Source organism: Neodiprion fabricii, chromosome 4 (genome assembly GCF_021155785.1).
Source record: "Neodiprion fabricii isolate iyNeoFabr1 chromosome 4, iyNeoFabr1.1, whole genome shotgun sequence".
Taxonomy (NCBI): domain Eukaryota; kingdom Metazoa; phylum Arthropoda; class Insecta; order Hymenoptera; family Diprionidae; genus Neodiprion; species Neodiprion fabricii.
In genome coordinates, this window is record NC_060242.1 from 501,683 (window position 1) to 519,874 (window position 18,192).

Here is an 18,192-nt window from a genome sequence, read left to right on the forward strand (position 1 = left end):
CACTCTCAGAGCTAACTCTCCGCTCTCTCGACTCGAGACTCGAGTGGATTTTATACATCCACCTGAGCGAACGAGCGCTAGTAGGAGAAGGAGGGTAATTAAGCTGTACTTAGGCCGGAGTAATTACTGCAGAGACTGCTGCTTTGTTGTCACTCACCGTCGTCACGGGGAATTTGGCATCGAAATTGATACGAGGGCTGTCAAAAACTTTCAGGTCAACGACCATCCCTCTCGTGACACTGACGCGGTCAAAGGAGCAGGATCAAGGCAAATCGTGGCTTTTCATCGACGGCTCCTAAGCGCTCGGAATTTGATCATTACCAGGATATCCTGCTCTTCGGGGCAGGGCAACCGAAGACATCCGACCGGTTTTATAACCACGACGAGAGAGGTATCGAAAGCCGCGCAGAATGAACTAAATCTTTTCTTCTTCGCTGCATGATTATTATTGTTGTTATTATTGTTGTTATCATTATCGAGTAAACGAAGAGAGAAGACGCAAAGGATTTTGGAGTACAGCGGAGGACAAAGCCTGTTGAAACGGGGCGGTAACAAGGGTCGGACACGTATAAGAGACATGCCAGAACCAACGTCGCGAACCGGTATATACGGTGAATGGACCGATCGATACGATTTCTAATTCTAAACTGACCGCGTGTTCGAGCTCCGGCGACTGGCTTCCCCTCAAGTACCGAAAAGTATCACCACCACCCTCTGCGTAACATGGCAACTCGGCGAGAAACGGTAAGAGCCAAAAATCGCAACATCAAAGAGATCTAGTTTTCCATCAATCGTGTTTCACAGGACAAACGAACCCGCAGGTTGTCCAAAGCGTGGCTGGCGCACCGACACGATGAATCATCAACTGTGCAGTGCCGGGCTAGTGAAATATGTAAATAATACTGCGGGAGCGTCAAAGCCGATGCCTGATTATTATCAGTGGGGGACGGAATGCTGAGGGGCTTCAGGGTCCGCTGGTCTCAGTCCGACGGTTCATGCATTTATGCCGCACGTTTGCACGCTGCATTGTACCGCGATGCGGTAGCAGGTGACTCGAGTCCGCATCAGGTTCGCGCGTATCTATTTGGCACAGAACAGGGACTCACTTCGTAGTGAAGATCGAAGCGAAGCCCCGAGACCGGTCCGTGGCCTTAATACATCCGTTATACCGGAGGGACGTTTCGGCCCCTTTGGACCTGTTCTTCTTCGGTGAACGCATCGGTGGTGATCAATGGCAAATGGTGAATTGGGAACACTGAGCGGCGGCGGCGGCGGCGGCGGCGACCGGGGCAGATAATCGATAGAGATCGATGGCGGGGGGTGAAGCGGTTGTTGGCAAGTCTAATAAATTGCAGGGTATTGTTGGGGTTGAGCTACACTGGTTCGCTCATCGGTCCGCAGACATTGACGACACGGATGAAATGAGTCCTGCCGGGTAGGTATACGGATAACGGGCAACAATGGGGCCCCAAAGTCACGTAACGGCACGAGTCGTCGTCCTTCCGCATTTATACGGGATGATCCGTACCTGCTCTCGGTAAATAGAGAATGACGGTACTCGATTCATCAATCCGGGATTGCGAAGGAGAGACCGGACCAACCAACCAACCAACCAACCAACCAATCCATCCGTCGGTTCTCTTTACTTTTTTTCAGCCTGCCGTGTGCCTACGTTGAAGGCTTTCCCTTTGACGGAAAAAGACTACATTAAAATCCGGAGTAGGTATGTAGCGGGTAGGTGCGCGTGCGGTGTTGCCGTGAATTTCGAATTTACGTCCTGGCATTATGATTACAAACAGGTAGCAGCCCGGGGAATTAGAGCACAAGGCATTGAAACCGCAACGCGATCCGCAGAAGCGCAACAAATTGAACCGGGAGCAGATAGGTCGCAACAACCAGCCTGTATAGGTATATCAAAGGCCCAGAGGGGGTGGTTTTGTAATGTCGGCAACAATACCACCTACAAATACGGGGCTGACCAGAGTGGGTGTTAATTTACCTCGGACGAGACCGTGACCGAGCTGAGCCGGAGCAACAAGGAGCCGAAAGGTTCGCGGCTGTACATACCGGCGGTAATTTCGCATCGTTCGAAGAAGTTGTCAAATTCGAAATCATATTCAAGTTAGTAATGTTGCGGTAACGATTTACGCTGAGGGAAAACCGTTGTTTTGCAATTTTCGGAACTCTCTGAAATTCAACGAACCGTAGTAAAACAAAACGCATTCATACTTCGAAATCTTAGTTTCTTAAAAATCATTGGAGAGAAAAAAAGACCGACCTTTTAATTTTACGTTACCAACTTCAACCTCGTAATTGGAAAAACGCCGAAAAAGTTACAGAACCAAACTATCGGTGTCAGCTTCTGGTCAGTCCGCCGATACGACTGGCGCGCTGTGGTTCCGGATTGTTATGTGTTTTCAGTGAACGTTTCGCCGGCTAATTGTCCATCACGCGGAAAGGTACGTCGGTATGGAAAATCAGGGATTGATTATTTTTACGCCGCTCGCTCTGATCAGCGTAAACATTGGCTCGTCGGTGGGATTCGACGGTGAAATATTATGTGAAGGAATCTAGAAACTAAACCACGTTCCGTATTTTCAGGCTTGAATGTATAATTAAAAAACGGCAAGGAATAACGAATTACGAAACGAGCAAGGATTGTGCGCCGGTAACCTAATTAATTGCAATTGTAATTGAAATTGAGATTGAGAAAGGAAGGGAGGGAGAAAAAGCCTATCGAGAATAATAATACCGTAGATGGGTGGGCGCAGCGTCGAAACAAGTTTCGCGAAACTTGAACGGAGAACAGGGGGTGAGAATGATAAGGTAGACCGGTCTCGCACGTATAGCCTGTAGATCCGACGCGGACGAGGGGACGAAGGAAGAGCAGGATGAAGTATTAAGTTTATTCAGCGCCCGTCCATATCCTTCGGCAAGCGACGAACCCCGGTTATTAATTTTCCCGATGTATATGGATGAGTTCTGTTCTGACTAGGCAGTCCGCGACGAGGAAGGTGGGCGGGAAAAGGGCGGAGGGGGATGGGGAAAACGGGGGTCGCAGTTGGCGATGGAATACCAAAGGGTGGCTAAATTGCTATCGATCCTGTCGCAAATATCCTTTGCTTTATTGTCCTGTCCTACCCCGCGTCACGTACTCCCCTCAATCTCCCCTCCCCCCCCTCCCGCCCTTCCGGCCGCGAACGATATTGCTCCCCGCTTTCTTTTCGCGCCTTACTTTAGTCGTTGTTGAAAAAATTTCGCGAGGCGATCGCAACACCGGAAGTGCAGTGATTCTTCATTGGCACGTCATACGCGAATTATAAACGTTACGTAACGTGTGTACAGAGAATAAAACGTAACAAAAAAATAGCCGGTTGGGTATTCGAAAGGACGAAACTCAAGCCCGCTGACCATCTCACGACTTGGTCACACGTCGATTCATCGAACCTTCTGTATGCGATTCCGTTTAAACGTTCACCTGTTGCACCTGCTTTCCTAGACGGGCGGAGATGGGAAAATTTTGAATCGAAATCATTGATTCGTCCTGATGTTGGTCGAATGCGCACGAAAGAGAAATGACGGTGATCGAATTTAAATTTTGGTACTTTCCTTCGGGACAAAGAAGCCGAGCAGCCCACCAGCACAGCTGTCAGCGCGGATAGGGCGCTACGGATTATGCATATTACATTGAGAGTCCTCGTTATCTGGCGGGTCCTCACCCCTCGTGCCGAAATGTTATCGCAAAACTTATCCCATAGCGGAAAAGTAAGTGCGTTGAGCCGGTTTCAGGACGGCCACCGAGGCGAGAAGAGTCTTGAGAGACTCCGCGGGATTCCCCGGTTTACGGGGCCTGTACCTGTAAAAGCCGAAACCCCCGTACGGCATAAGCTCGCGACATTATCCCGGCGTCTTCCTATCCCCCTCGCCTCGTCGGCCGACTGCTCTGCGTTGCGCCAGAACTGTATCTCTATTTCCAACTCAGAGCCTGCGCGACCGCGCGGACAAAGTTAAGATCTACGATACGTCAAACCCTTCGCCGAAGACTCGGCACTCCTTATACGAGGGAAAAAAAAATAAAAAATATAACTTACTAACGTGTCTTTGATTCTCAGCAATGTCAACCCTACGCCGGCCATATCATGTTTTTATTTTCTGTTTTTATTATCGTTCTTGGCCATTTTTAACCCGCTTAGGAGTACGGTTCGATAGTTTGCGTTACAACATTTCCAGTCGTTTGACGAATAGAAATTTTTACAACATTCGAAAATTCCGTAGATACCGAAAAACCCACAAGTCAGACGTAACGATATCGTAACAGGTCTCTGTCGCAGGGTTAATATAGTACTATGAAAAACCGAATCAAGGTGGGTAATTATTAACATTTTCACAACGTGGGGTGAGGTATACACACGCCGGATGGGAAGGTCTAGAAGAGATGAGGGGGGAGGGCTTGGGCGGATCTGCAGCAAGGCGAAATTTGTGTTGAACTTTGCAAATTAATTTGAGACCCATCGAGTTACTCTAGCTATGGCTATTGTGGGTATAAGCTTGGAGGCTGCTGCGTCTATATATACATAGGTCTATCTACGTGCTGTATATGTATGTATAACTCTGAGCCGCGTGGAACAAAGATAATCTAATCATTTCGGGACAGACAGTAATTAGTGCCTTGATCAATAATCACACGATTATAATTAATACATCGTAATTAAGGATGGTTAGAGCAGCGATGATTGATAATCAGCCAATTGTTTACCGATTGCCGGTGTATAATCATTATACCTGTGTACGGATAATCCACGTCTCATTTCCGGGGAAAAACTCACGATCTTTCATCGTACACGTACACGTCGGTAATTAAAGCATTACGCTTTTACATTTAAAGATTTAACGCACGGCGAGGAAGAAGAAAAAACACGAACAGACCGTCGCTTTGTGTAACTATAATTCAGGTAACTTTGAGTCAATTTGCAATCAGGCTGCACTCCTCCCGCTATATCGGACCTGCTAGGTAGAGAGAGACGCGGAGGGTGTGTGTGTGAGAGAGAGAGAGAGAGAGACAGATAACCGTCCCGTATTTACCATAATGCGATAAGAGGCGCGGTGTCTCGTACATTTAAACGAGCACTCACTCCTCCTCTCTCTCGCTCTCTCGGTCTCTCGGTCGCTCATCCGCCATAGGCCAGACTCCATGGTCCGGGGACGCGGACTCCTGCGATTGGTTGCGGTCTGATCTATGTCGAAGTGGGCGGGGGCGAAAATGTTTTGATCCTTCGGGCGTTCCCGGTCCGGCAAGCCCGAGGTATTAGAGTCGGCGGTCGACGGTGGCCTGGACCACGAGCCACCGAAGATATCCATTCGTCCATCCGCTGCGTACGACTTCCGTCGACTGTGAAATGAGCAGATTCCTGAAAGAAAGTGGATAAAGGTTGCGAATTTCGAGCTTCCTCCCATCGGCCCAGCCAGCGGTAGGAAATTAGACGATTATTCGGTACCTAGACGTAGCTACCATAGGCGAAGCTTGCGGCGAGGGACCCCAGAAATTGCTGGGAATTACGTGGGTCGAAGGAGCGACCTTGGTTCACTTGCGAATGTAACGCGGCCGCGGTTACCAGTTACAAAGTAGGCATTTGCCCGCGCCGCGCCGCAGCGACGGTAATTAAATTAGTTGGTTAAACGAACCGGATTCCTCTACAAACTGCATCCATCCGACTATTACATACGTACGCAGGCGTACATACTTGCCGGACCGTGGTCGCTTTATCGTGGGCTTAATGTGCTTCTTACCCCTCCGCGTTTACCAACGCGGAAACTTGTCACAGAAATGACTCGGAAACTGTAAAACTACAAAGGAGAGTGAACTGCGGTAGGTATCGCACGAGGAGGGTATATCCGAAGCCACTTCGTAGATCAACGTCGTACGGTACGAATAATTCCCGATGTTCAGCAGCGTGTTCCCAAAGGATTTCGGGGGGCGATAAGCTAGCTCCGGCTCCCTGTTATACTTAAATACATCCATCGAGAATAGGTGCCGAACCTGCACGAGGGAACGAGCGCAGCGACGTGCGGAGGTGTGGGCACTTACCCCGCGGTACATATTTGCCTTGGGCTTACCGCGATATTGGCTTCAGGTTTCCCAGGCTAATGTCCTAACTCCCGGAAGCACGGTTCGCACTCCCGAATGCAGTAAGACCGAGATTGATTCAAGGGATTTGAGGGATCGTCGGGATCCCGGGAATCCGGTCGCGGAGAAAACCACCACCGCATCTCCCTGTCGCGGCGTTGCGTCACTTTCGACAGTCTCCGATTTGATCGGATTTCCGGGTCGAGCAGCGTCGAGATGAAAGGAAAACAAGAATAAAAAAAAAAAATAAAATAAAGTATAGAAAAAACTGAAATTTTTCAGTCATCGCGAGGCTGGAAAAATACAGGGACGATAATTCACTGACACTGAGTGACAACGAGCTACCGTCGAGTCGGTTCTTTTCCATGGATGTACACGGAGGGATATTGCCGCTGGAGATATAACGTAAGACGGCAGTTACGTAGCGATACTCCAGGGTGAAGTTGGATAGGGGAAAAGAGGTATGGAAGGGACCTTCTCTCGGAATTAAGAACCCTCGACACTGCTATCCAAGCATTCAGAGTTGATCCCTTCCCACTCTTCTTCCGCCCATCAGTCGCCTCGCATTTCCCGCCCGTTCCTTTCAACTTTTTCCTCCTCATTTTCACAAACAGGATATACAAGAGGCCCCCCGCTTCCTCCGGAGTGCCGGGCTCTGACCGTATTTATCTCCTCTCTCTCTCCCGTCGCTCTCTACAATCTTCTCACCTTCTTCGACGCCTCGGCCTCGCAACAGCCTGGAAAAGAAAAGCCCGTGGCTTTGCAGAGGCACCGTGTTTTTCATTTTCATTCGATATATATAGGTACCGCTGCACACGTAGACTTGGCGCTGGGTGGACGCGGAATTATAGAAGCGAGCACCCACAGCCGGGGGGACGAAATCGGCTTACGACCTCCTCGGTCGAACCGACCGAACTCGGGAAAACAAAGCGGAACAACCACCCGACCGACCAACCCCACAGGGAACTCTGAGGTTTGTTGCTTTAATTGTAATTTAATGTTATTTATCGTCCCCGGACTATAAACTTCCACCTCGTCAACTCATTTATCTTTAAATCACTAGAATTTCCACCCCCGCGTCTTATACATAGGTACATATATACGCATACTCTTGGGCGCGGAATCTTGCCGCAGCAAGAACGCGGCGGGCTTAACTAACCTCAAGAAATTATTACGAAGACCTAACAAACGGGTGTACGAGCTTCCTACGTAGATAACGAACCTCGGATGAAGTTGCAGTTTCCACCCGGGTGCATGCCCGTTTCACGTACGCTGCAGACCTGAATTGCTCTATGATTCACACCGAGGGAGAAGATCTCGTTGATTGTAGCAATTCAAAAACACGCCCAATTCCCAGGGTACTCGGCGCTCATTCGTACGTCAGCGGCTCTTTCAAAAGAAACAACAACCGAGACATGATAAGTCGGCAAAACGTTTCGTCGGCACCTGCACCGCATGCCCGGGACAGCGAGGGTAAGAAGAGCAGAAGGGAGGAGGAGCGGGTTAGGTAGCTACGAGAGAATTTATGCCCTGCACCCACCGGAGCGCCGGTCAACGGGGGTACAGCTGGCACGAAGTCAAACAGCGTTCATAATTCACGTAGTTTCGTTTTGCGGTGGTTCGTTGCTGCTGCTGGTGCTAGCAGCGCCGCGGGTAGTATCGCAATAATTTTACGAGCGTACCCGCTGCAGTGGTTTCATCCCCCGAAACTCGGCTTATTACGAATTGAGGCCCTGTCGGTTTCACCCGGATGATTATTTTATTTTATTGTTTTTTTTTTTTGTTTTCAACCTGAATCAGGGTGAAAGTGCACGCGGTTTGATCGAGGCTGAATCATCCGAATGGTTCTAACGAATATACGTATGGCAGTCATGCTCCAAGCAATATCCGAAGGTACGATTTTCGCCAAGTTCTTGGCGCGTCGAAACCGCCCTGCCTCGACTGGTACCGGGATCCTCGTACGTGTCCCTTAACCAAGTCTCGAAATACGTGACGGTAGGATAATGGCTCGGGTACGTGGGATAGAAAATCTGCCACCCGCCATCGCCTGCAGGCTGGTGTTCGCCTATGTAACAACTACCGCACTTACATATGTACCTACAACACACCAGCGACTGCATATGTTCACAAATAATCGGTGTAACGTACCTGCGGTATGCGATCAAGAACTTCCGTCAACGTTTATTATTATCAAACGTTTTTCCCCGACTAGTTGAGACAAATTGAGAATCGTTCGTCTTGTTCGAGACATTCACAAACGACAACTAACCGCAGCATAAACAATAGTGCAATTGGTGAATTAACGTTTCTTTACGCATGGGCATGCGTAAGCTTGATAAAACACACGTTCGTGCCAAATTTGCAAAACGCGTGGCATGATACGGGTACGTGAATTTGTAAACGTTGTAGGACGAGGATCAGGCGTGAGGTTGAAAAACATTTCTCACGTGCAACAAACGACCCTCCTAATCAATCGCCAGTCCCCTCCCCCATATACCCGAGAAACTTAAGCTTAAGCCCGTCGTAACAGGCAGCCTCTCCAATAAATCTTTTCCTCTCCCCTTTCCCTTCCCCTCACCAGCCATCCCTCTCACCTTCGCAGCGGTAGCTAGAATCGCTTTGTAGCGGCACGATGGACGGGGCACGATACGAAGATACATAATGTAACCCATCAGTGCTCCGGTTGTGGACTGCTGACGCAAAAGTCTTATTGTGTGCAGGCAACTATCGATTCGTATCCATTGTATACCGTATAAGTCGATATTCGTTAAAGCCGGAGAAAATATTACAGAGGCGGATAAAAAAGACATATATATGCAAACAAATCGACGGATTAATTTGGTTGAAAATATGAACGGGGGAACGAAACTGGGAAAGTCTCGCAGACTTCGAACAGCGACGGCATCGCAACTTCCGGGTGAAATAAATCAGTTCACAATCTGTTATAATCCGTGAGATACAGATACAGAGAAGCTGATTAATTGCTATCCTGCAATAACGTAGAAGGGTCGGTGGATGATGCGATAGGCGTGAAAATTGAAAACGAGGGATATAAAATTGCACGAAGAAAAGTATAATTAATACAAGGCCGGTTCCGGCTACAGATTCCTACTATCGGCGCACCTGCCGACATCTTACCCAGACTCAAACCCTTCTCCGCGATTACGTCACCGCATTCACAGCGGGTTTTAGTCTGGGAAAGATGTCGGTAGGTGTGTCGGTAGTAGGGATTTTATGAACGCCAAGAAAGGATGTCCGTGTAGGTACGCGGTACCGACTTACCTGTGCCGGCGCCACCCAATCTGAGGACAGTGTCACCCTGAAGCGAGATGGAGAGAGTAGCGGTGTCGTCGAGCCGGGCCAAGACCTCTTCAGGAATGTCCTCAGGTTCGCGAAGCCTCAAGGTGACCTCCCCGGTACTCCCGCCTCCGGCGCCCCCACCGGCTTCCCCGTTGCTCATGGAGGCCGAGTACATGAACACGGAGCCATACCCGTGCAGGGATTGCAACGGCAGTCTCACGCCACCCACCTCCCCGACCGGACCCTGAAATCAGACGAGTCGGGGGTCAAGAAGGCATCCAAGGTATCAGATACGTTCGAGATCCAAGAGACACGACGCTCGATTATTCACGAGGGTCCAAGTTCAGGGGACGAATTACGTAAGAGAGAGTGCTCCGGTATTCACTGATTGAAACTTCCGCAGTCTTTACACCTGCCGATAACGCGTTCTGCACGAGTCGTCGCGTCATCCTCGAATTCCTTGCAAAATAACGCAAGGTCCCGCCGCTTCCGGGTCACGAGCATGGTACGGAAGGCACGTGCAGATGCGACCGACTTTGCGTCGTTACGCCATAACCAAATACAGTCAATACCGTTCGCCCTTTTTTGCTGTTGCCAACGCGGCCTTAGGGCCGTGTGTTTACTAGGCCTCTGTCAGCTCCGCAGAGTTTGGCAACGTGGGAACAATGTTCAAAAGCCGAATTCATATCCGAGCAATAAAATCCGATATTGGTCGGTGTATGGACGGCGAGTGGATTTTCATCGGAATATTTCCACCTCGCGTATACTCGTTGAATTATGGTACGTATAACGTATTATACGTACACACGTACGCTAGACAGGTGTATTAAATTTTTTTCCGTTACGTAGGTACGTACCTATGTGTAGTACGTGCATGGTTGTTATTATTATACCTTTTTGTGAATTACTCGACTCTCATCTCTCCGCCTACTCTCGACTGCAAACCATTTTCCATCTCGCTAATTGGCCTCCTCCGTCGAACGGCCGTATAATATGTAATTTGCTGCATGGTCGAGCACCGTTTCGAGGATCGAGGGACTCGAGGATGGGAAATTAAAAATATTAACGCAAGTGCGTTACGCATTCAGCCGCTTTTCTATCATCGTCCGCCCGACAACACGTGAAATCAATATTATGGGCGAAACCCTGCGCTGGGAAACCCATGCGAGGCTGCGAGATGTAGTCGCGGTATCGCTACGATACACCGTTTGATTTCGATGCGCACTTTCGCGATGTCCGAACGGGCATACAAATATAGTCAAATATGACAAACGGCACATGGAGACAAAGTCGGGGCCCTTGATACGCGACGCGCGTACGTGAGACGATAAAATTGTGTGGCCGGCGCACGTACGTGGAGATGAGGAGAGTTCTTCCTGCACTCCGGTGAAGAGGAAAAGTTTTCTTCTTCCTCCTCCTCGGGAATAAGATAACCACCAAAGACGCAGCGGCGCTCCCGCCAAAGTCAGCAATAAAGATCGGTGATGGGGTTACTACCGAGTTCCAACTTAGAACATCCGACTTGTTTACTCGACGTGCTGACGAGGATTCGTATTCGCGTCACTTCCTGAGTAAGGCAAACGCTGACGATCCGTGGTACGGTTCGATCCCTGATTGAGGACAGAGTTTCTTTTTGAGTTATCAAAATATTACGGGAAACCTGTTTTCTGGTGCATTGAATTCCATGGAAAAATATGTATCAGACATTTGTGTACAGTGCTTCATTACTGAGCTACAAGATTCACAAAACAACTAAAATTATTCTCGCCTGTTGATTAAATGGAAAATGTAAGATAACGTTCAGGAGCCACTAAATATTATATTGACATTGACCGCTCAAATTCCTATTCCTACAACTATCAAAAGTGTGACTTTGAAATAAAATAACTAGATTTCCTTGGACTACCCTGATATATATATATCGGAGAGAATTAGCAATAACTTTTACCGGCAGGCAGCGGTTGCACCGCCCCTGGAATCCTTTCGCGTCAACTTTCCGCGCTTCTTCCTACGTCGTTTGACTTTACGACCGAGTTGTTGACGAAAATGTTCCGAGGTAATAAAAAGTCGAGGTCGTCCGGAACCATCGACCGAGCGTAGGATAAGAACGAGACGAGGGAGCGAGAAGGAGCGAGAAGGCTGGAGAAAACGATGGGGTTGGAAGACGCTGTAGGTGGAGCGAGAAGCTGCCCGAGAAGCCGATGCTGAGTAAACAACGGCAAATACTCGTCAGCCTCCCAAGAGTTGCGGACCGTAACTCCGCCCTGAAACCGAATCTCAGCCCGCGCCTCTGCTCTCCCAGTGTACCTAAACTCGGCGAGGTGCAAATGGAGAAGCTAGCTGGCACGGAATCGCTCCTTAGAAGCCCGAATTTCGCTATCAAGACGAGAAAAGGAATAAAAAGCGCAAACGAGTCTGCCGAGAAGCGAGGCAATCGACTGCCGCCATATAACGAAGCTCCAATCTACACTGAGAGAAATTTTTAGTTCCGGTTATCGCTCGGTCCTTAATTATTATCATTTTTTACCGGAATCGAAAAATATAGTTCCAGGTAGAAAATGAAAATTAGTTTACTAGCCGTTACCGGAAAGTCTAGTATCCGTTACTATTCGTTCTCATTACGATCGCTGTTGCTATATTTTCTTGTAACTGTTGCGATAATTTAATGTTCGTGCAACGATAAATCGATGTTAAAGCCTTGTTTAACTAAAAAAGTAGAGTAAATCTCGCGAACTGATTTTGCAAAAACCAAAAAAGGATCGACGATAGCGCAAAATGGTTACGCGTACCTCGTTTTTCGTAATTCCAACAATATTCAAACAGTTTTTTTAACGACACCTGTTTTACTGAATTTTTCCAGTGTATATTCCAACGAGTCGACCCAGCGACTGCAGATTTTCGTAAACTGAGTATCCGTAAAGATAAATTTCTACAAGGTCTATGGGGCAGATAATCGTAGCGTTATATCCGCCAGGATACGACGGGATCAACGCCAATCAAAAGGCTCCGAAATACGCCTTTAATCCCGGGTTGTTCTCCGGATGAACGCGTCGCCGATTCGCGTAATAATTGGTCAAGCTGGTGCCGATTGCTGGGCGAACCCCTCGGCTCGTTGAAGCTGGATACTCGAATATATTTCGACGAAGGGTTCGCTCGGTGGAAGGAGTGGAGCAGAAAATAGGGAAGAGGGAAGAGGAGAGAGGAAAAATAGAGGTGGATTGTCCATTGTCGTCGGCGTTCGATTCGTTGGGAAATTTACGCTTCGCTTGAACCCTGCAGAGCGCGGTGGTGAAATTTTCTGTACCCACCCAGCAGCACCTATCAGCAGCCGCGAAATATTCAATACCACGGGACGTTACAACGGCGTCAACATACCGTACATACGCGCATACACGCGCATACTCACACACGATATACGCGCGCACACGCGCGCATGGAACATCCGTCCGGTTGTATCGAGATTTTATTTACCACGATGAGACCGCGGCCGCGAGACGCGAGATGTGGGAAAACCCGTCAAAGCCTGAAACGTGACGGAAGCTCAGAGGGCTTAGAAATTCTTGTGAAAAGAAGAAGGAGGAGGAGGAGGAGGAGGAAAAGCTGGGAGTCGGGAATGTCGCGTGCGGCTATAGAAAATCAGCGGCCGGTTCTAATCCGATTCGATTCCGCCTAGCTGTGCTTATTTGACGGGAAGAGAACGGGGATGCGATCGATAATCGTCCCTTTTTATCGGGCATGCGTGTGTGTAAATACGAAAGATGCAATAGCTCCGCGTCCCGAGACGAAACTCTAGGGTAATTCTGTAATCGCCGAGTCGAAAGTTGTACCGCCGCGATTGTTCGCCACCGCGAGTCCTGAAACCTGAGCCCCGCATCTTTCTTCGTATACGATTCGAGTCTTGCAGAGCGCAAAACCCATTTATCCATGCGTAGAGGTACGTACGTGACGAGAATATCTCGCGTCACGAGGGACGAAGGAAAAGAAACGAAAACTGCAAAGAAAAGGATAGGCGGGGAGGACGGGGGCGGAAACAAAAATCCCGATGCGATACGATACGATATATTGTACGCGAGAGGTGCAGCAAAGTAATTAATCGTTTCCAAGATTTTTCACACACGTCGTGCGCGCGCTACGCGTGGGTGGAAAAAGCGATCCGTCAAAGCTCGGGGGCCGATCGCGCATCTGCAGATTACGGCAATATGCAACGTCCGTTACACGCTCGGGTAGATCCGATCGATGCCGGAGCCGGACCGGCCTTTGGATGTGCAAGGTAGCCGAGTACGCGTCTACCTGTGCGAAGCGTCCTGATTGAACACTTGCGAATCGGTTATGTATTCCAGGCCTGAATTTGCGGAAGCAAAGAGGAGGGAGGGTGAGAGCGAGAGGGGATGATAAAGCGAGGCCGAGATCTTTCGGAGAGGAGGAGGAGGGGGAAAGACATTGATCACCGAACAAGGCGATCAATCAAACTGCCCACCGTCCACCGGATACCTACTGCTATACATATACATATATATATATATATATATATATATATGTACATGTACATGTGTGTGGGTGTGGGTGTGTATATACATACTCGGCCGTTTCATTCAGTGTGACGAAACGCTCGTCGAGTTTCCTCGCTAGGTAAAATTTCGTCTACAGGTATCTAGTTTTCCTTCTCTTCGACAACATGATATGAATTTTTCTGACGTATGTTCGCTCGTAACTCCGGTACTATCGAATCGATTTTCATTGTTTTTTTTATTCTGCAGATAACTACGACGTCCGGTCAAGTTTTAAATTACATTTCGTTACAACCGGATGAATAGTTTTGGAACTGTATAACGATATTTGTAAATCAGGTTGTAAGGGGATGATCACGCACTTATGGGAATGCTGATTAAACTCTTACAGTAAGAGGAATTAAGTTACGTTCGAGAGGTTTCAACGTCTCGATGATGACGATCTACAAAAATGTTCGCGATTACGTACGGATATGTCTAATAGTTTTGTAGTATCGTGTAAGTACGAATACTTCAATAGGCACGGCACCAAATTAGCAATCCCGTATTGCAAATAACGTCATTGCAGCGCGTTGAAACGAAACGGTTATCTTAAATGGCCAGTGAAGTTCGTTCGACTGCGGTGATAGCAATTTGAAATGATACCGGAGGTTGAACGCCTACAAGCGTTTATGTGAAATAAAATTATCAACTCAAACGCGACAATTTCACCGAAAGAATGAAAGAGAAAAAAAAAGTAAAACAAATAAATACCGCCATGAAATCAGTTTATCAGGTATAACGTCGATTGTATTATCAAAATTGCAAGGTTCCTGATAATTTCGTGTCCCCGGGATGTCCTTACATCTTTATATTACTGCACTTATTGTTAGCGAGCTGTATTACCAGGCCTAATTGGCCAGCCCTGCGTGTTTCTAAAAGGGGAAAAGCGAGAGGGGGGATCTATAAGGGCTTGCGTTTCGAGGCACGGCGGAGGGTCAGGTGGCAAGGTGCAATCGGCGATCGAGCTTGAGAGAGTGAGAGTGAGAGAGAGAGGGAGGAAGAGGGATGGAGGGAATGGAGGGGAGCTCGGGGTTCCCCGTTACGTTGATAATTTCGGCCACCGCGACAGCTAATAACAGGGCCGAGGAGGACGATTAGCTTCTCGCCAATGTCCCAGTCACGCGAGAAAGCGAGGGTATGGAGCCCGGGCCTCGTCGTCGCGTACTATGCCGACATCGTTCCCTCGTTGATTCACCAAATAAACCTATACGACAGTGGAGAACAGTGCGAAGAAGAAAAAAAATCAAAAATCGAAACTAAACTCAAAAATCAAAAACACAAAAATCTGTCCTCTGGAAGAGAGGCATACAAATGCCGCGTTCTTTTTTTTCTATTTCGCCCCTGCGACCGAAGTATTAAAATTGCGCTAAGGTCGGTATAATTATTATTACATTATGTTATCCGTATGGTTAAGATTACAACTTTCGATAACGAGGATCAGGCCATATACGACGTATAAACCGTAGTAGCGAAATGCACCTGCGCATGCTCCCGTTATACGGTTAAAGTTTATACGACTGTGCGAAACCGAATTGCAAAGTTCCGCGTCTGGGTATCCCGCCCTGTTGTAGAGCAAAGCGAAATGGATGGTTTTACGCGATCGATTGTTTATATTATACGTACGGGTAGCCACTTCTTCGATCTTCGTAGATCTCTGACAACAATCTATAGGTAGACATAGGACCGATAATCAATCTTTGCGAGTTTAAATCTTAAAAAATGCGAGCGTTTGCCGATACGGATTTTTCTTGTAAAAATTCTATCGAACAAAATAAGAATGTAAACGTAGACGTGGCGTTTTCACTTGTGAAAATAATAAATTACACCGACATTAAATCGAGTGGTGCGTGCGTCAGGTGGAAACCGGCCGAACCCGGTCCTTAATCGACTAACCTCGCAAAGCCTTTTCAAATATGCAGAGTGTCGGGGGTAAGCTCGACGATACATTCTCTCGGAGAACCGCGGCGAGGGACGAGGGACGAAATTACGTAGGCGTCATTTTAGCCCGCGCGCTTCACGCCTCGTCGATCTTTCACTTTAATAATATACCTACGAGTATTAAAAAATATTATATATATGTGTGAATCGCATAGCTTGTACACATCTCCGTGGAACGGCGTATAATACAAGCGAGAATATATACTTTAAATACCTATATATATTATTTGAATACCTACACAGTCACGCAGGTAGGCTGTACAATGAAAATAATAATCACAATACGAAGATAAAGTTATACAAAATCCGGAACGAATTCTGGATGTTAAATTTGCCTCTGGGAGAGAGAGATATTACGGTAGGTATGTACCTATATACCTCAAATCATGTTACGCGGATGAGAAAAATCACAAGCTTCGCGAAATTCAATTAAACCGGTAAATATAACGATTATAAAAATGAGGAAACATTTTTTATGATTTGATTTTTATTCTCCGACGAGATATATACATACGTACAGTACATATCTCCAGTTCTTGCGACAATTTGCTGGCAAACGTACCGCAACGTCTCAAGTCGAGTCGTTTCGACATGTACGATAGTACCGAAACTTACGGTTATTCAAGCTGACAATGAGAGTTTACATGGGTAAGTAGTAAGTAAGTATACGAGTATTATACACATAAGTAAGGGTTACTTAATCGCGAAGCTTGTAATTGAGAAAACGATCGTTCCGACTCTTGCTTCTCTTTCTCTCATTATTGTGTTTCGTCACCTTCTTACGGATTACCTACGAGTCGTAATTCTCGTCTCGAAAAGAAAGCCAAGCTTTCTCTATCCGCACGGAGTTATGCACCCACCCACGCCATTGAACAACCCCAAAGGTTCTCTCTTTATAGCCCGCCAAACGTCGGTTGGGTCTTTTTATTTACTCACACGGATACGTACGTACGGACCTGTAACCGGCTCTTCCTCACGGGTCTAGATTTCATCAACGGAAGTATAAAAATAATGCGGATATAAAAACCGCATGGAATCGCGTATAGACGCCGCGTAACAAAGAGATATGGAAATAAGAAAAAAGTTGAATAAACAAAGAAACGCGTTCATCCACCCATTGACCGGTAATTGATAACGAGGTAGGCGACTAGGTCGTCGTCGTTGCGACATATTTTTTATGCCTAAGGGCTGCGCCTCTGACAATGAGTCCGTATCCTCCCAATACTTGCTGCATACTTAACGAGAAGAGAGGCGTGCAGCAACCCCTTCGGCGGTTAAGCTTCGTTTTATACCTGCGTATCATCCCTTTCCGCCCACGTCTTACCCGCAATAAACCTACGCCTGCAAACACGCCCTACTATTCTCAGCTACGCGAATGTGAAAAATTTTCGACCTCGTCGCCTGCTTGATTATAACGCGAGGCAAAAATCTGCGATAATTTTCCTTCTTTCCGAATCGACGGAGAGAGAAACCAGACGAAAGGATGAGCATTTTTCCAATCAGCGAGAAATTCACGGGGTTCCTTGTATATATGTACCATGGTAAAATATTCTTCGTGTAATATACGTATACAGTTCTAATTAGTTTTTACTGTCACTTGTATTCTTTTCTCTGCAATATAATGCGAGAACTTGGAGCGTGAAGGGTAATTAAGTTAAATGTAGACGGATGCCGTGCCCTAGTCTTATCACTGCCGGAGCGGTTTCTTTTGTTCCCACCGGTACTCGTATAAATGCACATTATACACACAGAGTTATATGTTATATACGTATAGCCGACGGTGGTTAAGGTCAGAGGCTCGGAAGGCCCGCCCCGCCGGCTAGCGAGGAGAATCTCTCTTTTATACATGGCGCCGTCTTCCTCCTCGTTCAGCGAGGGTGGTGCGCATGTTTATTCAAGAACCTCGCGTAGAAAAGATATTCCCCGCAAACCGACGTGACACTCCGCCGCTGCGGAAGCGACGCGGAAATGAAAAAGTTATACTTTTCATGTACGCTCTTGCGGCATACGTACGTACCTACAAGTCATATTCCTCTAGTGGTGTTGTACGTCGTGCGAATGCGTAGGTATACTTGTGGTTCACGTCAACTCCTGTAATACCAATTCAGGGATTACGGGTGTTGGGGTTGGAATAATATCGATGGCGATTAAAAATAGTAACGAATATATTCAACGAGTTGGTATTGTATGATAGATAGATTGTTGACACGCACGGAGAGAAGAGAAGGGAAAGATTCTACTGAAAACTGTAGGAAAAGAGGGAAACATCGAGGTTTTTCG

The 18,192-nt window shown here is 47.5% G+C and overlaps 1 protein-coding gene across 6 annotated transcripts in view; it reads right to left on the reverse strand.

Annotated features, from left to right (window-relative positions):
• The window catches only part of LOC124180954, a 176,566-nt gene that overhangs the window by 51,384 nt on the left and 106,990 nt on the right, over window positions 1–18,192 (reverse strand). For all 6 annotated transcript variants that reach the window (XM_046566950.1, XM_046566946.1, XM_046566947.1 and 3 more), the window contains one exon: window positions 9,407–9,668. In XM_046566950.1, coding sequence (XP_046422906.1) covers window positions 9,407–9,668 — 262 coding nt within the window. The remainder of the gene's footprint in view (window positions 1–9,406; window positions 9,669–18,192) is intronic.